Genomic DNA, 27807 nt, shown 5'->3' with positions numbered 1-27807 from the left:
CATCCTCTCTCTGACATCCACCTCTCCCATCCCTGGGACTGATGTACCCCTAAGAGGCTATTGCACAAGCAACCACCAGACAATTTTATTACCATATTTTATTAGATTTGACACCCTTGACTACAATCCATATTGTAATTTCAGAGATGTTAAAATGTGAATAAGACAAAAATGAAACCAAATTGTTGGAAATGAAGAAATACCGTAGTGAGATTTCTAGTCTACAATGATAAGGCTTGTTCCATGAAAATGTCTTCTGAATGAGAAGTTGGAAAGTCTTGATGTGTTTTCTTTAAAGCTTTAAATTAACATAGTATATTTTATAATAAAAACGTATGATTGGGAATGTGGAATCAGAAAACACATCTAAACTTATAGTTCTCATGTTATGTATTTCCATGTCCTCGGAATTGACACATTAAGCCTATAGCCCGCTAATGCCCAACAATAAGCTGCCTATGTCCACTTAAGATGCTTCTTGATGTTCACCATGACAAAAACACCAGGAAACAGCCACCTGAAACAAATCAACACTTATTTTGATTTTGTGATTATCTTTTTCATTACTAATTATGTACATAAACTATGTTTCTGGTTGCCTTATTTACCGGTTAATGATGCCAATTAGTTAACTCATGAACATAACCCATAACATCTACATATACCCTTAAGAATATAATTGAAAAATAAAAACATTAAAGTTGAAAGCTAACCCTTGCTTTTTATCCCAGTTACTAAGGCGAAGGCGGGTTATTGTTTATTTTTATTAACAGTTTGTCTGCGTTGGTGGAAGCCCTAACAGAATGAAAGCATTTGCACTGTTTATGCACAAGGAGCTCAGATTGGAAGACAGTGAAGAAGACGTCAAGGACATCTGCGCCGGGACTGACAGATATTGTATGTACAAAATTGGTCCCGTGCTCTCTATCAGTGTAAGTACTCAATGGCTGCACGTCACGTAGTCATCACAAGCTAGCAAAAGAAAGTGGGAACTTCCAAATACAGGAGTTCTTTTTCCCCTCCTGCTTTGCATTTTCACACAATAAATTAAGTGTCCAGGTGTGACATTCATAGTTGGAAAAAGTCCTAGGGGCAGAAAATAACATTCAGTGCTACTTTGGTTTGCTTTATTAGTTACCATTTAGCTATGCAAGTTAGGAGAAAAAACCCTCAAAGCACACTTCCTCTCTTTAGTTTGTAACTGATTAATAAGCCACCAGCAATTTTTTCTCCTCTACCCTTTATCCAGCTTTGGGAATGTTGGGCTTTTAGTACACAGGGGCCAATTTTCAGGATTACCCAAGTTGTGCCATTTAACACTGTAATAAGCTCACTGAAAAGCTGCTAATACATTTCCATGGAGCTCTTGCAAACTGCTCTCCTGTATTTAGAATATGTTAACAGCTCTGGACACACAGTGTCCTGAGACAATATGAAAGTGGAATGACTTGCAATTTTAGGGAACACAGAGACCGTTTCCCTCTTGGACTCAGGATAGCATACACTTAGCGGAATGTACATGCGTGTGCACCCAGCTTGCCTTCCAAGTGGGTCTCTCTGCCACAGGGCTGTATTCTGAAATAATAGCTATGAGTCTGTACATATCCGTACACTGCAGCCCTCATAAGGGGCACAGCTAAGCATGCCAGGTGACAAGGGAAGAATCCACTGCAGAGATGTGATAATTCTAAGGAGCTGGATTATATGTGACTCCCGCACCGGGGAATAACTATCTATCAATTGCTCTATAGTACGTGGAGATGGAAAGATGGATGATCATGGCTGGAAGCCTAGACTGAAGAAGGGAAAATTATGCAACACCGGTGGGACAGCCAAGTTGGTCTCCCCTCTGGGACAAAATACATGAAACCTGCTTTGGGCTCACATGGGAGAATCCATTTGTTCATTTGTTCATTCAACAATTATAGAAAGCTACATTAGAAAGAAACTGAGTATCCCCAGATCTTGGCACATTTTGTCTTGCTAACTTTTGCTTGACTTTTAGACTACAACTCTTTGTCCTTTTTTTTGCACAATAAATGGGTAAGGACAGAAAGTAAAATTTATAAAAATGTGAAACTATCATAAACAAGTAGTAAAACTTCAGAGTAAGATATAAAAACGGCAGTAGACTGATCCTGCTGTCCATCAGGGAAAAAGAACTGAAATATGCATCATGTCCAGAGGGGTCAGACAATTAGAAATGAGCCTCACTAGGCAGAAAGAGGATTTCCAGTTGAGACCACTTCTTTGAAAATTCTTCCTCTCCAGCAGCTGCTGAGGGGTGGGTGTGTGTGTGTGTGTGTGTGTGAGAGAGAGAGAGACAGAGAAAGAGAGAAAGAGAGAGAGTCTAGCAGAAACATACAAGCCCATTTGTCATTTTATCACCATGCCACATATTAAGTGATAATCATAAACCTATCAAATATCTGATTTAGGAGGAACCTAATAGATTAAATAATGGTTCATTTTCTTAATATACAATTGAGGAAATGAGATTTAGAGAGTTTACTCATTAGTGGTAGAGTCCAGTCTTGTTAATCTTGGACATACATTTTTTTTGATTAAGTAATGTTTTAATTTTGATCAACTTTAAAAATACAGAAAAATGCAAATAAGGAACTGTAGCCATATTCAGAATTACTGATATACATGTTTCCATCTTTTGTGTATGTATCTACCCATCTATCTGATTTCTTTCTTTCTTTCTCTCTTTCTCTTCCTTCCTTTTTCTTTCTTTCTTTCTTTTCTTTCATTTTCTTTTCCTTCTTTTTCCTTCCATCTATCATCTATACTTGTATGCATGTATGTGTGTATGTATGTATGTAACTCTCTAGAGTTTCCTTCAAATTTTCTCTATTCTTCAAATAGTCTGCTATAACAGCTGTTTTGTGTGTATTTCATGTATCAATTCAGATCATTTTTTCTAATGTTTTGGTATTATTTTGTCAATGGATGATAGAATATAAGTTTTATTTGTTTCTCTTTGTTGATATTGTAGTTGCTTTTATTTAACTGATCAATTGCTGTCTTTATTGGGGGGTTTATCATTTTTACTTATTTTTTTTCCTTTAGCATTGTTCATTTTTTTTTTGAATTTTATTTTTTTAAACAGCAGGCTCTTATTAGTTATCTATTTTATGCATATTAGTGTATATATGTCAATCCCAATCTCCCAATTCATCCCACCACCACCTCCACCCCCGGCCGCTTTCCCCCCTTGGTGTCCATACGTTTGTTCTCTACATCTGTGTCTCTATTTCTGCCTTGCAAACCGGTTCATCTGTACCATTTTTCTAGATTCCACATAAATGCATTAATATACAATAGTTGTTTTTCTCTTTCTGACATAGTTCACTCTGTATGACAGTCTCTAGATCCATCCACGTCTCTACAAATGACCCAATTTCATTCCTTTTAATGGCTAATATCCCATTGTATATATGTACCACATCTTTATCCATTCATCTGTCAATGGGCATTTAGGTTGCTTCTATGACCTGGCTATAGTAAATAGTGCTGCAATGAACGTATTGGTACATGACTGTTTTTGAATTATGGTTTTCTCTGGGTATATGCCCAGTAGTGGGATTGCTGGATCATATGGTAATTCTATTTTTAGTTTTTTAGGGAACCTCCATGCTATTCTCCATAGTGGCTGCATCAATTTACATTCCCACTAACAGTGCAAGAGGGTTCCCTTTTCTCCACACCCTCTCCAGAATTTGTTGTTTGTAGATTTTCTGATGATGGCCATTCTGACCGGTATGAGGTGATACCTCATTGTAGTTTTGATTTGCATTTCACTAATAATTAGTGATGTTGAGCAGATTTTCATGTGCCTCTTGGCCCTCTGCATGTCTTCTTTGGAGAAATGTCTCTTTAGATCTTCTGCCCATTTTTGGATTGGGTTTGTTTTTTTAATATTGAGCTGCATGAGCTGTTTATATATTTTGGAGATTAATCCTTTGTCCATTGATTCATTTGCAAATATTTTCCCCCATTCTGAGGGTGGTCTTTTCGTCTTGTTTATAGTTTCCTTTGCTTTGCAAAAGCTTTTAAGTTTCATTAGGGCCCATTTGTTTATTTTTATTTCCATTACTCTAGGAGGTGGGTCAAAAAAGATCTTGCTATGGTTTATGTCAAAGAGTGTTCTTCCTATGTTTTCCACTAAGAGGTTTATGGTGTCTGGTCTTGTATTTAGGTCTTTAATCCAGTTGGAGTTTATTTTTGTGTATGGTGTTAGGGAGTGTTCTAATTTCATTCTTTTACATGTAGCTGTCCAGTTTTTCCAGCACCACTTATTGAAGAGACTGTCTTTTCTCCATTGTATATCCTTGCCTCCTTTGTCATTGATTAGTTGACCATATGTGTGTGGGTTTATCTCTGGGCTTTCTATCCTGTTCCATTGATCTATATTTCTGTTTTTGTGCCAGTACCATACTGTCTCGATTACTGAAGCTTTGTAGTATAGTCTGAAGTCAGGGAGTCTGATTCCTCCAGCACCATTTTTTTCCCTCAAGATTGCTTTGGCTATTCGGGGTCTTTTGTGTCTCCATGTAAATTTTAAGACTTTTTGTTCTAGTTCTGTAAAAAGTGCCATTGGTAGTTTGATAGGGATTGCATTGAATCTGTAGATTGCTTTGGGTAGTAGAGTCATTTTCACAATATTGAATCTTCCAATCCAGGAACATGGTATCTCTCTCCATCTGTTTGTGTCATCTTTGATTTCTTCCATCAGTGTCTTACAGTTTTCTGAGTACAGGTCTTTTACCTACTTAGGTAGTTTATTTCTAGGTATTTTATTCTTTTTGTTGCAATGATGAATGGGACTGTTTCCTTAATTTCTCTGTCTGATCTTTTGTTGTTAATGCATAGGAATGCAAGAAATTTCTTGCATTAATTTTGTATCCTGCAACTTTACGAAATTCATCGATTAGCTCTAGTAGTTTTCTGGTGGCATATTGAGGATTATCTATGTACAGTATCATGTCATCTGCAAGCAGTGACAGTTTTACTTTTTCTTTTCCAATTTGTATTCCTGTTATTTCTGTTTCTTCTCTGATTGCCATGGCTAGAACTTCCAAAACTATGTTGAATAATAGTGGCAAGAGTGGACATCCTTGTCTTCTTCCTGATCTTAGAGGAAATGGTTTCCGTTTTTCACCATTGAGAATGATGTTTGCTGTGGGTTTGTCATATATGACCTTTATTATGTTGAGGTAGGTTCCCTCTATGCCCACTTTCTGGAGAGTTTTTTTTATCATAAATGGGTGTTGAACGTTGTCAAAAGCTTTTTCTGCATCTATTGAGATGATCATATGGTTTTTATTCTTCTATTTGTTAATATGGTGTATCACATTGATTGATTTTTTGTATATTGAAGAATCCTTGCATCCCTGGGATAAATTCCACTTGATCATGATGTATGATCCTTTTAATGTGTTGTTGGATTCTGTTTGCTAGTATTTTGTTGAGGATTTTTGCATCTATATTCATCAGTGATAGTGGTCTGTAACTTTCTTTTTTTCTAGTATCTTTGTCTGGTTTTGGAATCAGGGTGATGGTGGCCTCATAGAGTGAGTTTGGGAGTGTTCCTTCTTCTGCAATTTCTTGGAAGAGTTTGAGAAAGATGGGTGTTAGCTCTTTTCTAAATGTTTGATAGAATTCACCTGTGAAGTCATCTGGTCCTGGACTTTTGTTTGTTGGAAGATTTTTCACCACAGTTTCAATTTGATTACTTGTGATTGGTTTGTTCATATTTTCTGTTTCTTCCTGGTTCAGTCTTTGAATGTTACACCTTTCTAAGTATTTGTCCGTTTCTGTCCATGCCATTTTATTGGCATAGAGTTGCTTGTAGTAGTATCTTATGATGCTTTGTATTTCTGCGGTGTCCATTCTAACTTCTTTTTCATTGCTAACTTTATTGATTTAAGTCATCTCCCTATTTTTCTTGATGAGTCTAGCTAAAGGTTTATCAATTTTATCTTCTCAAAGACCTAGCTTTTAGTTTTATTGATCTTTGCTATTGTTTTCTTTGTTTCTATTTCATTTATTTCTGCTCTGACCTTTATGATTTCTTTCCCTCTGCTAACTTTGGGTTTTATTTTTTTTCTTTCTCTAGTTCTTTCAGGTGTAAGGTTAGATTATTTATTTGTGATTTTTCTTGGCTCTTGAGGTCGGATTGTATTGCTATAAACTTCCCTCTTAGGGCTGCTTTTACTGCACCCCATAGGTTTTGGGCTGTCGTGTTTTCATTGTCACTTGTCTCTAGGTATTTTTTGATTTCCTCTTTGATTTCTTCAGTGATCTCTTGGTTATTTAGTAACGTATTGTTTAGCTTCCACGTGTTTGTGTTTTTTGCATTTCTTTCCCTGTAATTTATTTCTAATCTCATAGTGTTGTGGTCGGAAAAGATGCTTGATATTATTTCAGTTTTCTTAAATTTCCCGAGGCTTGATTTGTGACCCAAGATGTGATCTATCCTGGAGAATGTTACCTGTGCACTTGAGAAGATAGTGTAATCTGCTGTTTTCAGATGGAATGTCCTAGAAATATCAATTAAATCTATCTGGTCTATTGTGTCATTTAAATCTGTGTTGCCTTATTAATTTTCTGTCTGGATGATATGTCGATTGGTGTAAGTGAGGTGTTAAAGTCCCGCAGTATTATTGTATTACTGAATCTTGGACATACAACTAATATCGGTTTGATTGATAGCCTCTAGGAGACTTACAATGCATTTGGAAGTCAGAAACATGTTCCATGGCAACCAAAAATGGGAAACCCAGAGGTTCAAAGTTTCCATAGTTTAATATTCTTGATGGTGAGAAGAAGGGAACTCAGATGAAAATATTGTGGTCATGGCTGTAATAGTTTTCTAGATTTGTTAATGAAGAATTAGTGTCAGCCATCGCCTAACTGCCAAGATGCCCCTGGTGCTTTTCTGCACACAAAGTCTTTGTGCCCAAGAGTAGAATACTGAAGACCACATTTGACTCTCTCGTGTTATATTAGGAATGAAATAGACACCCATTCTAAACTTAGCTCCAGCTACTACAGATTCCAGCATGGAGGACCTTTCTGGAGTGTTACTAGAACATATTGTAACCACCAGGAGTGGCCAAATCCTCTAACCTGTGTTGACCCTTATTCTGTGACATTGATTCTACTCTTCCAAATGCTGAGGAAGACCAGAGTTGCAGTCATGATCTATATACTGAATGTGTATCCATTATATGCTCCAAATTGTTAGGTGTAGATGTAACCCACATCTCTACCCTTGTGCCTTTCAGAGCTCAACAGAATTATCAACAAATGAACAAGGACACATGAGAGTAATGAGATGGATTTACTCTTTCACTTAGTATAGTGGAAAAGGGCTAAATACATGGTAGCCAAATCTATATTTCCTCAAATCAAGTCAATCTTGCAAAGAGCTCTTTTCAAAAACTCACTGTGAAGAGCCCAGTGGGGAACTGAGAAATGGCACTGCCCTGACACACCAGTACACCACGCCACCCCCACCTTCTGCTCTTGACAATGAGGGCTGAACTCAGTTTAAACTGACAGGGAGATGTCTCTCTTTCATCGTCACAGATGGACCCATCTATCAGCATGTCATGTGGGCGTCGGTTAGAGCTGACTTACGTTTTCCTCAGCTATGGCAAAGTCATAATGATTATGTAAATCTACCTGAGGGCTGTTAACTTGTAATGAAGGAAGTAAATATGTCCTGTGTGTGTTATCATTCTGCAAGATGTATAATGACTTTCCCTTTTCTCTCCACAGCATGGCATGGGCATCCCCTCCATTTCTATTATGCTACATGAACTCATTAAATTACTGTACCATGCCCGGTGCTGTGACGTTACCATTATCAGAATTGGTACATCAGGGGGAATAGGTGAGATGGATTGATTTATATACTATTAAATCCAAGTGGTTGTTCCATACAGGGTAAGCTATTGGTGTGGTAATACACCAACGTACTCAGAGCCCAGAAGAAACCCAGATGGGCTAAAAAGTGTCAGGGGGCTGGGCTTGAGGCAATTGAGAAATTTAAATTTAAAGAAAATTTTAAAAATTTAAGGAAATGTATGTGTATATAATCTTTCTCTTTTCCCTGCATGGAAACCTGGAGTGAGACATCCCACAACCCACTGCCCAGATGGACTTAGGTGTTCTTAAAGGGAGGAGTGGAAACTTGCTAGGAAATATGTTTTGAGGATAAGAGTAAGTTTTGAGGGTTCGAATAGATTTTGAAGCTTAGGAATTTATAAGTGCTTTCAAGTAAAAGAAATAAATCACTAAGATTTGCCTTGTTTATCAGCTAAGTAAGCAGACATCAATAGCTCTTAGGAAAATATTGCTTTTAGCTCATGTCAGTGACTACCCTTTTCTTGGCTGGGTCTTTTCCTCACCAACACAGCAGAAGAGATCAGGCCAGGCTTTTAGGGAAGAGTTGGGTGATGCTTCCTAAGGTTTTCTCAGAGCCTCCTCTCCTCCCTTCTTCCTTGGCTGGTCAGGAAGCTAGTCAGGAGCCTTGTTTATACATCCACCCTGGGCTGAGGTAAAGTTCTGTGGAGACCTTCTTCTTTTTCAACCTCTTCTTCAGGAGCAGATCTTGTGAGGGGATGATTCTACTATGTCACCAAATGCAAATACAGACAGGGCACTGTAACTGGAAATGTTTGGTTGACAGAGTGACAGGACTGAATGGGAATTATAAAAAAAAAAAAGGCTGAGATTTTGGTCTTAGAATTACACAGGTAGCTAAGTCATGCTTCACTAGAAACAAACATGTTCAAAAATATCATGCCCTTTCCACAGCTGTGGTACAGGAATAAAGTCCAGCCAAGGCCCTCACAGATGGATTAAAGAAGGACATCTGTGGATGTCCCTCCAGAAAGAGAAGGAGAATGTTAGCAATCATTATTAGATCAGGCATCCTTCTGGACTGTTGTTTATCCAATATTATCCCAAATAAGCAACAGTAGGGAATGATGCATTTGGGATGAAATGGATAACACTGTTATTAAGATTGCTCATAATTCTTGAGTTGTGGGATACAAGGATCTGTCTGCATAGCCCATGCCCATGCAATGTACCACCCTGACTGCTGTGGTTGCCCCTTGATATTAACAAGTGTCCAGCGTGGGCAAAGCAACCTGCTGACCATCCAGCTCATGGTCATGGATTCTAGGTCTTTTGTTTGATGGTAACATGATACATATAGCCCATGTAGCACAATGAAGGTCTATGCATTGTGGGAAATTAAAGCAATGTGCTGTTGTGGATTATCCATCATTTTGAAGTTCTGTTCTCATTAAGAACTCTTAGCTTATCAATAAGATGTGTTTGTTTTGTCTTAAAAAACTTTGATTTGGAGATGAAGGAGGTGTAGCTTGTTGGGTTTTTGTTTTTGTTTTTTTGCTGATGTTACCACTCTTTAGATGAGCCAACAAAACTTCATGATGATGAGGTACTCAAATAAACAGTGTCTTGGCCTTTAAGAGACTTTAACTGGGATATAAATGCTCTAATACATCTAAATATTAGGATGTCATGTGAATAACTTCACTTTTGATTTCCACATTTTCAACTTCCTTCTCAGTCACTTTCCTGTTTTAGGACACTGTGAATAATTCAAGAAGGTCCTTGTTTGATTTCTTTAAAAAAGTATCTGACTCACCGAGGCTCTATCATCAGAGCCTACCTTGGGGCTCTAGCTGGATCTTCTAAATTAACCCCATGTTGATCCACATTGGAATTTATTAAGAACCCAGAAGGATATGGCTATGTGCTATGGTAGGGGTTGGTAAATTTTTTCTATACAAGGTCAGACAGTAAATATTTTAGGCTTTGTAGGCCATATGGTTTCTGTTGCAACTTCTTAACTCTGCCATTAGAGTGTGGAAGCAATCATAGAAAATATGCAAATGAGTGAATGTGGCTGTGTTCCAATAAAGCTCTATTTACAAAGATGGGCTGGATCTGGCCCATGGATTGTAGTTTGCAGATCTCTGTCTATGGCATCCCTATGGAAACATTCGCTCATTCAACAAATTTTTATTGAATACCTATAATGTGATAGGCACAATGCTACTGGGGAGACAACAGTGGACAGACACTGCTCTTGCCTTCATAGAGCCTATGTTTGATCAGGGCAATAGACAAACAAATGAGTAATTACAAAAAATATGATGAATATTAGGACAGAGAGAGAGTCTAGGGCCCTATCAATATATATCCCCTCATCCAGGCTCTAAACAGGAATCAGAACGGGTCAAAAACTAGGTCAAAAGCTGGACCTGGGAAAATTGAATGTAATGTATCTGTGTTGCCTTTTAATTTTTTCCCCCTCTGTGGATTCAGATCTTTTGAAGGAAGTGACTTAAGCTGACACCAGAAGAATGAGTTGAAGTTGGTCTGATGAAAGTGTGTGTGGGAGGATGAGGGAACACACCAGGCCAGGGGAATAACAGTTGGCAGAAAATCGTTTCTCAAGTCCCTGAGACTTGAGTTCCTGAGTCCCAGGAGCAAGCCAGACTTTGTAGCAATGGAAGGTCAGCCAAGAGGCCTAATTTACATGGGATGGGAGAGGGGAGGAGGGAATGGGGTGTAATGAGAATCAAAAGGAAGAGAGGACAGAGATACAAAGAAATTATAGTAATCAAGGATTTGCAGAGAAGATTAAATATCAAGTAGTCACATCACTTTATGAAACTACTTTCTGGCAGGCTCATTTAGTTTATTCCTGACCTACTTTATTCAGATTTGAACCTGAAAGGCCAGTACTAATTTGCATGTCCAAGAGTCATGTTTGTCTTGAAATTTAAACCCAATCACATTGTAAATGTGAATCTGGAAAGAAAGCAAATGTAAATGCCTGTTCGGAATGTTATTATTTAATTGCATTTGGAAAAGAAAATAATTTTAAAGATGAAAATGGGGAGAATCATTAGCAACTAGCATTAATTAATGTTGGCAGAAGAGATTACATACTATGTGTCAAAAGTAAACCTAAGTGACATGCTTCTGTAACCACCTATTTATTCCCACACTGCAGGGATTGCACCAGGGTCCGTTGTAATAACAGATAGAGCCGTAGACTCCTTTTTTAAGCCCCGGTTTGAACAGGTAATCTTGGACAATGTTGTCACCAGAAGTACTGAACTTGACAAAGAACTGGCTGAGGAACTATTCAACTGTAGCAAAGAAATTCCTGACTTCCCAACCCTCATTGGACATACGATGTGTACCTATGATTTTTATGAAGGTGAGAAGAATTTATAAACTGTGAAAGCAGCAGAAAATTGCCAGCAATACTTTGTTATTCAAACCCACAATTTATATTAAAAACTTCACTTTAGAAATTCATAGCTGGGGATTAAAAAAGGAACTGAAACAGCCTTTTCAACTTACTAAAGCATAGGAACGTAAGGACATAATAAGCGGTGGAGACACACACATAATGAATTTATTTTCAGAGTAGGTTTAAATCCTCCTAGAACAAATTGGATACTCAAATGCAATTTGTGATGTTAGCAAAATCTTATCTCTGTTGATGCCTTTAATTTAAATCGGAAAAGGGGGATATGCTTCTATGCTTCTTCCATTTTGAGGTTCAGTCACCTGTACCTTGGAAGGGATCTGGTACCCAGGAAAGAGTGGGAACCAGGAAATGGGAAGAGATATTTGGGGGAGGAAATCCCAAAGGGATGGGGTAGTCTCACAGCAGTTTTTTTTCTCTTGGCCATGAGTAAAATGCCCCCAAATCAAGTTTAGGAACAAAATTGATGGTGACTCCCAAGTAGCAGCTCTTGCCACAAGCGGGGAGGAGCCAGGAGAAAACGCCCTCCAGGACAGACCTTGCTCATTCCACAAGAAAGAATCTAACCAGGGTTGGTACCATTCCTTGGAGAGCATTCTAGAAATCATACAGTGTAGCTACATTTGAGTATGTTCATCAAACTACATATTACCCCATTTTAAATTATTTTTCTTTTCTTTTCCCTTTGGATCAAACCTAGACTATTATATTGAATTCTAAACAGTTATATATGGAGATATATTATCTATAAACATTACTTCAGGTTAGTAAAGGTGTTGTCACCACATATGTGTTATAAAATAGGGGCCACTTTGGGTGTGATAGGGTTGAGACTTTGTCTCAGGCCACTGGCCCCTTCTTGGGGAGGGTCACTGACGGGTTTAAGCCAGAACTTGCAAATGGTACCCACTGGAGTCAATGTTTTCTTTGGGCTGCACAGTATTTTTTAGAATATGAATTATTTTGCCAACATTTATAATTTCTGGAGATTTCATATGAAAATCCAGATTTTTGGCTTCTTGAAATAACATAACATTAAAAATATAAAATAATTTATTCATGGCAGCCCTGGCAAGCCTCGGCCCACATCTGGGGCTACATTCACTGAAGGTGAGGTGAGGCTGCTCCCTTCCAACAGGCAGACCTCGTTGACATTACCTGCTTAACTTGTGGGACATCTGAGTTTGAATCGGCTAAAATAGCACTGCATTAGAGATGTTGGCAGGCAGCCCTAAGAAGGAGGGCACAAGCAGAAGCAGACAGCAAGGATGGAAATAGCATGAAAGATACAGGAAAGGGAAAAAAGAGGGGCTTCCCTCATCACGCAGTGGTTGAGAGTCCGCCCGCCACTGCAGGGGGCACGGGTTCGTGCCCCGGTCCGGGAAGATCCCACATGCCGCGGAGTGGCTGGGCCCGTGAGCCATGGCCGCTGAGCCTGCGCGTCCGGGGCCTGTGCTCCGTACGGGAGAGGCCACAACAGTGAGAGGCCCGCATACCGCAAAAAAATAAAAAATAAAAAAGAGGATTTTGCAATATAGATGGTGACAGAGTCTACTGGCCTCCCTACTTCAAGAGGACGCCCTTGGGGGTGGGATGCGGTGAAGCCTGTTCCCAGCGCAGCCACGGTGGAGGAGGAGTAACAGCATCAGGCTTTTCTCCACCTCCTTCTGGCCCCACTGGTTGGTACAGATGGAATTCAAGTGCTAAGTAAACACCGAGAGCAGCCTAGAAGGGAAAAATGTGATCGCAAAAGAATGGCGTGCAGCCTGAGGTGTGTGGCAGGGAAAAGGCGGACAAATCGACCATCTGTGTATGGTTACCATGGTCATGATGCACAGATGGAGCTGCAATGTCCAAACCACCACCCTGATCCTCAAGTAGCTTAGGATCATCACTGGGGCTTGGAGCCTTTTCTTCTTCCCCAGCACCTGTCCCTGGGCCAGCTGCCAGTCGCAGGTGCAACCTGAGACTTTCCTCAAAGGGCAGATCTTCCAGAGACCCTCCAGGTCCTGCTGTCTCTGGGCACAGTGCTGGCTGCTGCGGCCATTCAATGGTCACTTGCCCCAGAGCTGGGGGAGCTCAGTGCCATGGAGATTCCTGTGTGAGACTCTTGAGCTGCGCACAGCCTTGCCCCAGGTCCTTTGATAGGATGATTCAGATGGCCAGATTTATCCTACCTGGGGTGCAGGCCCATGAGTTAGAGTCAGCCACAGAGCACGCTGACAGCAAGCCTCTTAGTGATGCCACAGCCACCGTGGGACATCAAGTCGGTAAACATTCTCCATTCTCTTTCAGGCCAGGGTCGACTAGATGGAGCGCTGTGCTCCTTTTCCAGAGAAAAGGGGTTAGATTACTTGAAAAGAGCATATAATGCCGGCATCAGGAATATCGAAATGGAATCTACGGTGTTTGCGGCCATGTGTAGACTTTGTGGTCTAAAAGGTAAGACTTTCATGAATGCCTAAGGGTCAAATTCTCCTCTTTCACGAAGTTATTTTCACTCTCCAGGAGAAGAAAAAGGAATCCAGCTATATATTACTTTGGGTTGAATGCACGGTTATCTCATAATATCTTGTGAGTGGGCAGGACATTATTTGTTATGCAAATGAGGAAACCAAGCCTCAAGGGTCAAAAGTTAAGTTGCCCAAGGTCACCAGCTAGTGGGTTACATAGCCAAGACTTGATAGATTGTTCTGCTTTCTTCATCCTGGTAGTGGAAGCTGTTTTCCACTACAACTGAATTTACTGAGACATGACACAAATAAAATATTCCTAAAATAGTCCATCAAAGGACAAAACATCAGTGGAGTAGTGTGTTTTTAGAGTTAATTTACATGCATTTTTGCTTTTCCCAACTTTTTTATTGTGAAAAAAAATCAATAATAGAGAAAAATTGAAAAAATACTGTGTATGTGTGTGTCTATATATACATACATATATATACACACATGTACACAAACACACCTATTTGCTTTTTCTCCTGAATCATTGTATATAAATTATAAATATTATGTCACTTAACTCTTGTAACTTAGCGTCATTTCCTAAGAATAAGGATGTCCTCCTAATGACCACAATACAATTATCAAACCAAAAAAAAAATATTTAAGAAAAGTAAAAATCATTTCATAACATCATTTAACATCCATTCCATTTTTAAATTTTCTGATTTTCCTAAAAATATCTTAAAGATTATTTAATCTAATATTGAATTAACTTTATACACTGTATTGCTTAGTTATTGTATCTCTATACTTTTACATCTAGAATAGTTTCCCTACTTTTCTTTTTCCCTAGGACAGAGGAATTTTTGAAAAGTTCAGGCAGTTATCTTGTAGAACATCCATGTTCTAGATTTGTCTGTACTTGTCATCGTGGGATTTCACTTTATTTCCTGTAAAGCAGAAGTAAAGTCTAGTGGCTTGATTAGATTCAGCTATGTGGTAAGAACACTTCATAGTAATGTAAACTTTCCATTGCACCACATCAGGGAAAGGTAATGTGAAGATATTCCACTGTTAGTAATTTCAAGTTGGATCACTTGGCTCAAGGGTAACTGCCCATCTCCCTCCTCTGAAAAATTAATGTTTTCTCTCTGAAAGTAGCAAGTAACTTCTGGGATGATAATCTGGCACTGTGTGAACGAATATCCTGTAACCCAATCATCTTTTCCCAGTGATTTTAGCATGGAATACAAATGATGATTTTCTAATTCCATCATTCCTCCTACGTTTGTTAGCTAGCATTCTTTTAAGAAGAGCCTTTCTTTCTCACGCTGTTCTCTCTCTTTCTTCTTTTTGGTGGCAGGGAGTCGTGATTGTTTGGTGGATTTTTTTGAAAGCAGGGTGTTATAAGCAGTTTCTGTCATTATTCTTTTTGATACTCAAATTATCCCAAATGTGGCCAGGAAGAGCCCCTTCTAGTGCACTCTTTTGTCCTTCTGACATAATTCTCTTAACTCTTGAGAATTTTCTTGCTTTCAGGCACAACGGGATTCTTAGGTACCACTTACACTTTCCTTGCCTCAGGTCTGGGATCAGCCATTTCTCCAAGAATCTCTGCTTCCTTTGGGTGCAGAGTGGCATTAAGAAACCAAATATGTGTGTGGCATGCATTTTTATTTTTGGCGAAATTATTCCAATAGAACCACTTATCTCTGACCAACACCAAGAAAAACTACTGAAGTAAAACATAATTTTCACAAGGACTAATCAATATAACTATTCTTTGTGATTTTAAATTATTTTCATAGTCATCCTCTAGATTAAAAAATCTACAAACAATAAATGCTGGAGAGGGTGTGGAGAAAAGGGAACACTCTTGCACTGCTGGTGGGAATGTAAATCGATACAGCCACTATGGAGAACAGAATGGAGGTTCCTTAAAAAACTACAAATAGAACTACTATATGACCCAGCAATCCCACTACTGGGCATATACCCTGAGAAAACCATAATTCAAAAAGAGTCATGTACCAAAATGTTCATTGCAGCTCTATTTACAATAGCCAGGACATGGAAGCAACCTAAGTGTCCATCAACAGACGAATGGATAAAGAAAGACGAATGGATAAAGGCACATATATACAATGGGATATTACTCGGCCATAAAAAGAAACGAAATTGAGTTATTTGTAGTGAGGTGGATGGACCTAGAGTCTGTCATACAGAGTGAAGTAAGTCAGAAAGAGAAAGACAAATACCATATGCTAACACATATATATGGAATCTAAGAAAAAAAAAATGCTATGAAGAACCTAGGGGTGAGATGGGAATAAAGACACAGACCTATTAGAGAATGGACTTGAGGATATGGGGAGGGGGAAGGGTAAGCTGTGACAAAGTGAGAGAGTGGCATGGACATATATACACTACCAAACGTAAAATAGATAGCTAGTGGGAAGCAGCCGCATAGCACAGGGAGATCAGCTCGGTGCTTTGTGACCACCTAGAGGGGTGGGATAGGGAGGGTGGGAGGGAGAGAGACTCAAGAGGGAAGAGATATGGGAACATATGTATATGTATAACTGATTCACTTTGTTATAAAGCAGAAACTAACACACCATTGTAAAGCAATTATACTCCAATAAAGATGTTAAAAAAAATTCAAGTTTTATGGATGGAAGAGGTAAACCTGAAAAGTTAATTAAATATTCTTTATTAAATTGGCTATGAAAGCCTCAGACCTAAAGCAAAATGGCACCATCTAAAATATTATTTTTGAGTGGGAAGCAGTCCCCAAATATGAACAATGATGTCTAAGAAAATGTTGGAGCAACTTTTTTTAGAATTCATAGTTTTTTTTTTTTCAGAAAAGAGCCCATAAAATATGTCACCTATCAAACGTGTTTTATAGTGTACCTACTGAGTGCATAGCACAATACAAGAAGCTTGATTTTTAAATCAAATCTTTGGCTGATAAGATTTGTCTCAATTATTATCTTCCTAAAGAAAGAAGGACTTCTGTGCATCAACCAGTGGCCTGAGCACCCAAGCAGTAGGGACAGAGCAGAGGATGACACAGACAGAATCTCTGCCCTTGCGGAGTCTAGGGGGGAGACAAACAACAACAGAGAGCAATCTATAATAAGGTAATATGTTAGATGCTGAGGAGCATGATGGTGAGAATAAGGCAAGGAAGGGCACAGGGACAGCCAAGGTAGGGAGGGAAACCATACATTAAAATAGGGAAAGGTACACAGAGAAGGTGCCATTTAGGAAAATGCCACGTGGGTGTCTGGGCAAAAGGAGTCCAGGAAATGCAAACCTAAGGTTACCAGGCAGGAGCATTCAGAGTGTGACGGAGAAACAGGGAGACCAGTGTGACTGGAGGGGAGTGACAGCAGTGGAGCGGGTAGGAGATGGAGGGAGCATGGACTGTGTGGTCCCTATGAGAACTGTGACTTTCACTCTGAGAGATATGAGAAGTCATTGCTTTGAATAGAGAGGTGACGGGATCTGGCTTGCGTTTGAACAGGAAGCACACTGGCTGCTGATCTGGGAAGATCCTACTGGGGTTAAGGGCAGAAGCAGGGAGAGAAGTAAGAGGGCTGATATAGTAGTCTAGGGAGAGATGATAGACCAGTACAACAACAGTGGAGGAGGTGAGAAGTAGTCATATGCTAGATACATCTTGAAGGCAAATCCAACAGGATTTGTTGACAATTTGATGGGAATTTGGAGCGAAATGCTAGTGAAAAACGATTTCCAGGTTTTTGGCCTGAACAGCTGGAAGGATGGAGTTATCACAGCTGGGATAGAAAAAATTGGGTGAGGATTTGGCGGTACTGTAGTAGACATCAAATGGAGGCTAAGTGAGCAGGTGGATTTATGAATCTGGAGTTTAGGTGAGAAATTTGGACTGGGGAAGTAAAATTGGAAGTTGACAGCATATAAGTGGCATTTACAGCCATGTAACAAATGAGATGACAAAGTGCCTGAGTGTAGAAACAGATGAAAAAAGTCAGGGAGGTGAGGGAGATCCAGCAGAAACTAAGGAAGAGTCGTCAGTGCAACTGGCAGTACACCTGGAGAGTCTAGTGTCCCAGCCCCAAAGAAATCTTCAAAGAAGTAAAGAATTACAGCCGAGTAATGCCTTATTTGATCACAAGTGGAACTTTAATTCTAATACTTGTCCTTATTGTCAATCAATTTTAATATACAAAACTACAAACAAAATGTATGCGGTAACATTTTAGAAAGGAGTTATAGGTCACAAGGAGAGATTAATTAATTCATCTCAGAATGAATGTACACACAAATCCTTGTAACATATGAGTAAAGGATGCAAGTGCGTCCTTGTCCTCTTTAGAAGGTCATCATTAATACCTCCTTTCAGGGAAACAATAGCATCTGCTTTTCTCTCCACAAGTTGGTGGGAGTGGGAGCCCCAGCGGCGGGCAGCTTGCCCTTTCCTGAGCAGCAGCCTAACCAGCACATGACCTGCAGGAACACCTGGATTCAGATATTTCTGCTCCAGGAAATGTTTCCTCACATTTCTTTCTTATGGAAACAGCAAGCGGTCACTTGCGTCATCGCTCCACCTGATATGCAGATGGAGGAAAATTTGGTAACCAGTTTAGTCCAAACATAAAATGCCACGTCACGAACTGCTGCCCTGATGTAAGTTTAGTGATGAGCATCAGTTCTTTCTTAAGAGGCAGCCAGAGAGTTCTAGGCTTGTGAACCCCAGACCCTAGTCTTTCTCTTTTTGAGGGTGTTGCCAAAGCTTCGGCGACATTATTCTGTTATGAGGGATTTTTTTGTCCTTGCCATGAATCCTTGTGACCTTGCTTTCTCTGCCAGCTGCAGGTACCTTCCTGGACTCTGTCCTCTGTAGCTTGCCCCATGCTGCACTTCCCTTTTTCTGCTGCTATTGGAGCTCTTGGTAGCTGATTTCAGCCTGCCAATAGCTCTCTTCCAGGCCACTGCTGCAGCCTTTCCATTGAGCAGACCCTTTCTGGGCTGCCAACATGCACACTAAATGTTGTATCTGTAACTCTGTAATTCTGTAGTTCTTGGGAGTATTTCTGTCCAAATTTCTTCATGGTGACAGGGACTCTTTATCTACCTCAGACACCACCGTTTCCAAAGGTGCACTCCTGGTACGGGAAGATCAACACCTGGAAGATCAACCACCAAGGAAACAGACCCAAACCCCATGCATATGATGCTACCATGTTCCTATCTTTCATCCCCACTTCATTATATCCTTCCGCAAAAGCAGTGAAGCTTGGAAAAGCTCTGTATGAGGTAGAAAAGCTTGCTTTGGGGAAGGGCTGAGAGAGACTTCACAAGCACTGTTTTAACATACTTATTAGGGAGGTTATTACCAATGCTAAGCGACACTGGAAAATGTGTTTCATCTGGCCACCGAAAGCTCAGGGCTCCCAGGCCTAGTGCCCCTTCCCTCAATCCCTCTCCCACTGTCAGCAATGGCCCTTTCCACCCAGTCTCTCCAGACAGCCTTCTCTAATGGTCTTTTTATGTCCCTTTAATACTACCAGATGACTGGATAACCAATCTGACTTCATAGTAAGGCAATGATGGCTAATAAATAACAACTTTTTATTTAAACAAGAGTCTTCTAGAGGCTCACTGTCCTAACTCAGAGGAGTCAGTCATTAACTTCGGACCGGTGCAAAAACAGATCTTTCTGCATTCACCTGGGACCACATGGATTACCACTTCTTATCTTTATGATTAATATAAGATCTCACCTTAAGTCTCACTTCATCAGAGAAGTTTTGCATGACTACCTAAACTAAACTCACCCACATTCATTCTACTTACTCACTCATTCACTCATTCCACTTCATTTCTCTGCATCACATTTACCACTATACCAGACTACATTTCTGTTTTCTTTATATATTAACTTACATATTATTTTACATGTATTAATGCATGGAGGTATGTATTTAGCATCTTTCTCCATTACAGTATAAGTAGCATGAGAACAGGGACCTTGTTTTGTCATTTTTTTGCTATATCTCTAGCACTTAGAATAATATCTGCCCTATGGGCATTCAATAAGTATTTACTAAATGAATGAACAAATGAGTGAAACAGAATGACGCACTCAACCCCTACTGACCGTGGAAGACGGCTATACAAATTCAACTGGTTCCTTCATTACCCAGCTACATTTATGGCTTGGAATTTTCTAAAGGACTTCGGAGTGCCACATAATTGTCCAACTAGGAAGAGGCAAAGCCTTAAAGTTAAGCCTCCCTTTGCTGTAAGTTTCATACAATACTTCTGCTATAGCTGTAGCCCTTGGATCTCCTGATATTTGATAGGTGGACAAACTGCTTGAAATGGGGCCACGGACACCCCTAAGTCACTACTGTTATCCTGATCTCATTATCCTGAAAAATAATAGTGGGGAATCCATTGTTGCTTTAAGAAGGACTTGGGTGAGGGAAATAGTGGCCGTCACAAAATTATTCTACCTTGAAAGGCTGAACCTTCAGAACAAGGTAAACCCACTGTACAATGCTGTATGAATGCAGTTCACCTATGGTTTTATAATATGCATATATCTGTCCCTCTCTTAAAGCAAAATCTACTTTAATTAAACCCCTAACATTCTGATTAAAGATGTTAATCCTTTTGCACTGTGAACTTGTGATAAGTACGTTCAATTTTTATCCATCTTTAAAAGACAGTGCCTGCTGCCTTTTGACACAAGCTTGCTTGCATGACAATATACGAAACATAATATTTATCCAAGATTAGTTTCACTTAAATCTTTGTCTTAGTTGTTGGCAGCACTCACAGTGGATTTTCTTAAGGGTAATGGAAGAATTCAGTGTTATTTCTTTTGACAGATACTGGGAACTTTGGGAATGTATTCAGTCTTCATAATATTACAGCTCAGTGAAAGGGAGCAGAATCTGACTTTAATTCCATTCTATATCCTTCTGCTGGTCCCAGAAATGAAGGCTATTGGGCTCTGGGAACTGCAGGATGATCACTGATAAAGTAAAGAAGATATTACAACAAGGATTAAAGATTATACTCAGTCTGGAACTGGACCGTTTCTTAACTCAAAAATGAGGAAAATTGGGGTTTTGAAATATTATTACACAAAGGCAAAAGGCAACCCATTGCAGTTCTTCACCCTCACAGTATCTCCTGAGAGATACTGTGGCTCAGAGAGGTTAAATAACTTTCCCAAGTTCTCACAGTAAATAAGAAGTAGCTGGACTGGAATTGGAACCGAGCTCTGTCTGACTTGAGGTCCCTTTGCACTATGCTCTGCTGAGTCTTCCCAGCAGCCTCCCATGGATGCACAAGGTTCAGATCTCTATTCAGAGGAACCAACCAACCAAACAAACAAAAAACCCTGCAGGTTTTTCTATTTTAAAAGTTAGCTGTGCTACTTTAGAAAGAAAGCAAACCCCCTAAGGGCTAACCACATACCAAGATGGTTAGTGTTGGAATCAAATAAAGCATTACATTGATACTTATTCAGTAGTATGCACAGTTATTATTTTACCAAGAAAATAAGTCAGTGTGTCTGGGAAATCAAGCATAAATGGTAAGTAATTCATTTATTACGCTTATAAAGACAGGATTTTAAAAAACTGTTTCTTCTTGCTTTGCTGGTTTTTACATATTTTAAATCAAGGTCTGTGTCTAGAGTTTTGTTTGATTCATTTTAATTCTACTCTCCTGTCCTCTATCCTACTCCTGCCTTCCTGTACGAACACACTCACATGTTAGAGAATGATTTGGGGCCACAGATTCAACTTTTTTTGTGTTGGCATTACCTGTGACCTGCCTCTTCCCACCTGTGACCTCAGTGGGGCTCCCTGGGTTCTCCCTGTTGGAGCCTCTGCCCCTAGCACAGCAGGCACATCCTCTGCCCATCCTGACACATCTCTGGTTGGAGGTCCAGCACCCAGCAGAAGCACAAGTACCCAAGTTTGCAGCTGGACCTCCTGGAGATGACAGCATGGTCCTCATACCAAGATAATGTGAGGCACAGAAGCTGAGCAAGACCTTTGAGGTCCAACCTGCTCCTTTCTCAGAGAATGAAATAAGACCCAGAGAGTAAAAAGTGACCTGTCTAAGGAAACACAGCCAGATCAAAATGAAGATGGACTAGCCCTGTTATCTCCTGCCTCCTCACCCCCTTTCCCGGCACTATTCCATAGGTATAAAAGAGTATCATATTTATCTATCGACAGATTACTTATACTTTCTCCTTTTTCTAAAAGGCATTAGCAGCAGCTTTCAATAAAAGATGAATGTATAAATAATTTAAGCAAAGGTAAAGAGAATAAGAGGCATGTATTTAAGGGAGTGGATGGGGAGTTCTCAATATCAAAGAGCTACCTGGTAGGGCAATACTAAATCTAAATACTTAGATTTAGTTCTGAGTTTCCTAGAGGCCAAGTTGAAAATGGAAACACTTTGAGTTACACAGCTCTCATTATCTTATAAAGAAAGCATTTAAGGTTTGTCATAAAAACGTTATCCAAATGTTAAACTTAAGTGAAATTATCAGCTATATTACATCGACAGTGTCTTTAGTAATACTTTTATAAAAGATATGGGACAAAAAAAAAAAGATATGGGACAATTTTTGATAGAGTTAATGCTAAATCTTGGTTCTCTGGGAACCTAAAGTACTAGGGTGCAGGTATGAACATTTGCTTTAATTTGATTTAATTCAGGATAGAGTTTAAAGTCTTTAACGCAATAGCTGTCAAATATCAATGTGCAAATAATTTAACTGAGTTTCTTGTTTTAAGTACAGATTAACTGCCCTTTCTTATTCCTCACTCCTTTTTCTGTATGTCTGTAATAAAGCCTAAAAATCTGCATTATTAACAAGCTCTAGTTCTGACGCAAGTGGCCAGTGGAGCACATTTTCAGAAATGCCATTCTAGATGAACAACTTGTTCCTATGCTCCTTAGCTTTGATCAGATCCTTTGAATATAAATTTTCTCCACTTGGTTTTTGATTAGCAGTCAACAGCCTGTGATAGACGTCTCAGAGGAGACAGAGGAAGTACAAAGGTTCGGGGTTGTTGAGGTTTCTGTGTTTTATATACCAGGCACCTGAGGAATAAAGATGGGGTCTGCCTAAAAAGCTCAAACCTTGAGAAGTGAAGGGCTCTCTGTAAAGGGCCGGGGAGAGGTGGGAGAGGGGCAGTCCTAAGGGCCAGGCTGGACACTCCAAAGCCAACCTTTGCTGCTTTGCCATTTTCTGAGACCCAGCCCTGTTTGGTTCTGCTGTGCACAGGGAGTTTCTGCCTCACATTGCTGCCTTTGCCTACAATTCATGGGAAAACCTTCCTGGAACTCCATTCTGAATCACAGAGGTGATTCTGAATTGCAGGGATCCATGGGGGACCATAGATTTCTAATAATTCAGGGTGGGCTTCAGGAGCCCTGAAACCCTTGAAATTATATACAATATTTTGTGTGTATGTGCATATGTGTATTTTTGTGAAAAGAGGTTGCAGTTAACAACTTTCATCAGATTTGCAAAGGGACCAAAAACAATCAAAGAGTTAGAATCACTGGGAGTTCCTGGTGTGGCCAAGGGTACATTGAGCTTCACGTTAACACTGGTGTGTTCCCATCCCATTGCAGCCTGAGGTCAGTTAGCTGACAACCTCCTTGGTGACAGCTAGGTCACTGAATGCCTCTCTGCAGGAGCCATCCTCCCTGCCCAACCTGAGGATTATGGTAGCAAAGCTGTCAGGCTTAACTTTGACAAACTGTTTTGGGTAAATTAGTCCCTTTTAATTGCTTGCGGAAATAGTAATTTTAGACGACAAGATTATTACAGGCTGCTTGTTAATGGGTCCTCTAGCATCAAGAAAACACCACTGAGATCGCGACGACCTGTTCTTGTCCCTCTTTGGCCTCACCCTTGAAATAGACGGAGAAGATGTTAAGTCAAGTCAGCTCCCGCTCCTTGACAAGTACAGAGCACGTGTTTCCTTTTATCCTTCTGCCAAGTGAAGGATTAGAGAAGGACTTTCATCTTTTCCCTGCTATCACCAGCTCATGTCAGCCATCACAGACTTGCTGATCATTAACTTGAAAAGCCGAGGAAGTTTCTAGCTCTTCCATTTACTTGTTTACCTGTTGGGCCAACTTGCTTTACACCTGAATGAGTTTTGAATAAACAGGGTACTAGGTGATGAAAATACTTGACTCAGCTCAAGTTGGATATTTTCAATTGCTTTTCAGTTCACTGAACAGGAGGGTCAGTTTGACTGATTTGTCTGCCTTATGGTTTGCCATGTGCAGAGGAGGAGGGATGGGAGGTAGAGTGTCTTCTCAGCAGTTTATAAAGCTGGGAATTGACTGGTTATTTACTAGCTGTGTCCTACTGGGCCATTTTACCTCCCTAAGCCCTCATTTCATCATTTGTCCAAAGGGGATAAAAATAAGAGCTAGCTCATGGCACAGCTATGAGGTCTAAATGGTATCATAAATACCCAGCATATAGCAAGAGCTAAACCAAACAAAAAAGATAGCATCTATTATGATTACAGTCCATTTCGCCTTCTCAAATCCAGAAGTCTGAGATAGTGCAGAAGTCAAAGAAATAAATATCACACTCAAACCCAACTTTATCTTCATGACCTCAAAGCTTGTGACTGTAGCTGCATCTAATCCCAGATCCACTGAAATCCTTTTAAAGTGATGCAGATGAACACAGAGACTGTGACACTGCTATCAATTCAAAGTGGTTGTCACTGATTTCAACGTGTATAACCACATTCCTTGAGATCAAAGATTTCATGTGAAACTGATGATAAAGAATTTGCAGGGGACCCAATGTCTCTCTCTTGTTCTTGCTGGAACAAACCAAAGACACCGCTTTTATGGTGTGTTTTCAAAAATGAGAATTTCATTTTTTTTAAAAGAAAGATGTTTGCTCTTTCCCCCTACTTTTGTAACTATCACAAGATTTTGTCCTCATTCTTTAGAAACTAAATGCTAATAAATGTGCTCCTTCATGGAGCTGATTCTTAAGCATATCATTTATGCATATCATTTCATTTAAGCATATCATTTCATTTTTTTTCCTCAGATTTCAAAAGAGTCAGTACTCGCCTTTATTGCTATTTCCCAAGGTTAGTGGCCATATCTCTTCTCTATTTACTTCCCTCTCCAGTAGGCAAACTCAAACACTGCACCAAGGAGTAAAATGTCATCTCAGGAAAAAAATGGCTAGCTCTCTAGTTATATCCTGAAGTAAGAAAAATCTGCTTGACTAGAGAATGGGCTTGAGGACACGGGGAGGGGGAAGGGTAAGCTGGGATGAAGTGAGAGAGTGGCATGGACATATATACACTACCAAATGTAAAATAGATAGCTAGTGGGAAGCAGCCGCATAGCACAGAGAGATCAGCTTGGTGCTTTGTGACCCCCTAGAGGGGTGGGATAGGGAGGATGGGAGGGAGACGCAGAGGGAGGGGATATGGGGATGTATGTATATGTATAGCTGATTCACTTTGTTATAAAGCAGAAACTAATACACCATTGTAAAGCAGTTATACTCCGATAAAGATGTTAAAAAAAAGAAAAAGAAAAAGAAAAGCCTGCTCTAAGAATTGGAAATGGGATAGAAAGCTGGAGGTTTGTGTATCTTGGATGGCAAAGATCCCTCCTTATTCTTATCTTGAACACAAATCTTTTCTAAGCCTTAATGTAGCCAATTATAGGGGAAAGGAGAAGGGAGAGTGCTGAAAATTATTTCAATTAACTTATTTAGGTGGAGTGTTTGGTGGGAGTCCACAGAAATATGAATTATAATTCATACAGAAGTCTGGAAGGTTCAGTAGATTGCATTTATGTAAAGGGAAAGCAACACAAAGTACATGTGCTAGGGACACGGGGGTGTCTGGTTAATGTTTCTATGCAAAAGATAAACCCATTTGTTTGGTAATGGTCTTATTTGCTCTTCTAGCTGCTGTGGTCTGTGTGACACTTCTCAACAGACTTGAATGCGACCAGATCAACTCTCCCCATGATGTTCTGGTGGAGTACCAGAAACGGCCTCAGCTCCTAATCTCCAGATTCATCAAACAGCGGCTTGGACTTCGTGACCAGACATCATAGCTGGCCAGCCCAATCCTTCCCTGCAAGTTTGTAGTTCCAGTCATAATGTTGAAGTCATATATTATTTGTGGCATTTTTATATAGTTCTCATCCACATGCTAAAATCATAATTGAATGATTTTATACAACGCTTTCTCTTAAAAAAAGAATTTATTGTAAAAGTTTAATAACTTACATTAAATTAAATTCAAATTTCATTTTAGAATGAGTTAGCTAAGTCAGTCTAATAATTAAAACTGTAAAACTCCTGTACTGTGACATTTGGAGTTTCATATGCAGCATTAATTAGGTTCACATCAAAATAGATCAACCACTTGTGGATACAGTTACCCGTCACTCTGTTTCTGAAACTAATCCAGAAATTCATGTTAGAACGTTGTCAGGCACTTTTAGATGTTGGACAAGTGACAGAAATTGATCATGCATATTCAAAATATTTACAGAAAAAAAGTGTCAGTGTAATGTAGGTCTACATGAAAAAGCTACGCTTAGGGAAATGTGACCATACTTCTTTTTTTTCCCCTGCAGGATTTCAGTGCACCACGTAATAGGGTTGGAGGCTTAGGTTTGCCCATGTTTGTGATTTTATCACAAAAAGTAACAACTCTAGATCACACATTGATTTTCAAATGAAAACCCTTGGAAATGCAAAGAAAGATCTTCATTTTTCTTCAGAAATCACAAATGATTAAATCACCTTCTAGCAATTTTTTTTTCTTTTAAGAAAATGCATTTTGAAGAGGCTGTACTTTTCTTTTTTTTTTTTTTTTTTTTTTTTTTTTTTGCGGTTTGCGGGCCTCTCACTGTTGTGGCCTCTCCCGTTGCGGAGCACAGGCTCCAGATGCGCAGGCTCAGCGGCCATGGCTCACGGGCCCAGCCGCTCCGCGGCATGTGGGATCTTCCCGGACCCGGGCACGAACCTGTGTCCCCTGCATCAGCAGGCGGACTCTCAACCACTGCGCCACCAGGGAAGCCCAAGGCTGTATTTTTAAAATTTCATTTCAATATTAACTTCATAGGCTGAGGAATTAATAACAAGTGAATTCAGACCTGCGTTTAAGATGTTAAAGTCATCCTTTCGTGTGACTTTGAAGCAGGTCTTTCCTGCACCCAACCTGTACCCCTATTCAGTTTGACCCTCTGGCAGGCATGGTGTCACTTAGGGAATACACCTTGCTCTGTATGAGTTGACGCCTCTTGGGGGGTTCTTCTAAGGCTGATACACTTAAGAGTTGGGAAGCATGGATGGCGGAAGGGTGGAGGAGAGCTTACAATCTTGAATAGCATGTAACATTGTGTACATATATTTATATTGTTGTGGCTCAAATAAAATTTAATTCCAACCATGAGAGAGACCTCTTTTTTCTCTTTGTAATCAAAGACAATAAACAATCTCCTGAGAGGAGCATCAGTTTGGGAACGTTTTTGGCAATAGATATGCTTGGAGTGCAATTTTTAAAGTATCCCAGTAATTCACCATCAAATACCAGCATCAGAACTAAAAGTAAGGTAGAATAACACTGAGGTCATTAGTGTGGTTTTCACTGTGTTTCATATACATTTTTAGACCAGGTGGAAACTACTTCAGACTGTTCTCCGTAAGCCTTCAATATGAACTTTTATTTACCTGTTCCTGGAAAATCTTATTTTCCTTTTTATTGAGAGAAGAGGAGAGGTTATGAGAGAGAGAAGAAAGAAATAATTGCAGTCAGTCCTCCCCTCAGCTCCTGTGGAAGGGTGTGTGTATGCGCACGCACCTGCCAGCAACCTGGGACACCTCTTTGACAAATCTGCCTTCCTCAGTCCCACATCCAAACAATTGCCAAGTCCTGTGAGTTGATTCTCCTAGATAGCTCTCCAACCTGTCCACCAGTG

The 27807-nt window shown here is 39.8% G+C and overlaps 1 protein-coding gene across 3 annotated transcripts in view; it reads left to right on the top strand.

Annotated features, from left to right (window-relative positions):
- UPP2 (uridine phosphorylase 2) overlaps nt 1-27281 on the top strand; it is a 44756-nt gene extending 17475 nt beyond the window's left edge. Inside the window, exons 3-8 of one of the 3 annotated variants that reach the window (XM_032638517.1) lie at nt 774-932; nt 7792-7906; nt 11072-11281; nt 13631-13777; nt 24902-24944; nt 25781-25906. In XM_032638517.1, coding sequence (XP_032494408.1) covers nt 774-932; nt 7792-7906; nt 11072-11281; nt 13631-13777; nt 24902-24944; nt 25781-25817 — 711 coding nt within the window. In that variant the 3' untranslated portion in view covers nt 25818-25906. The other 2 variants (XM_032638516.1, XM_032638518.1) reach the window with 2 other exon arrangements.
- The last annotated feature ends 526 nt before the right edge of the window (nt 27282-27807 follow it).

The sequence above is a fragment of the Phocoena sinus genome, chromosome 7, assembly GCF_008692025.1.
Source record: "Phocoena sinus isolate mPhoSin1 chromosome 7, mPhoSin1.pri, whole genome shotgun sequence".
Taxonomy (NCBI): domain Eukaryota; kingdom Metazoa; phylum Chordata; class Mammalia; order Artiodactyla; family Phocoenidae; genus Phocoena; species Phocoena sinus.
This window is presented reverse-complemented; position numbering and strand designations above follow the sequence as displayed.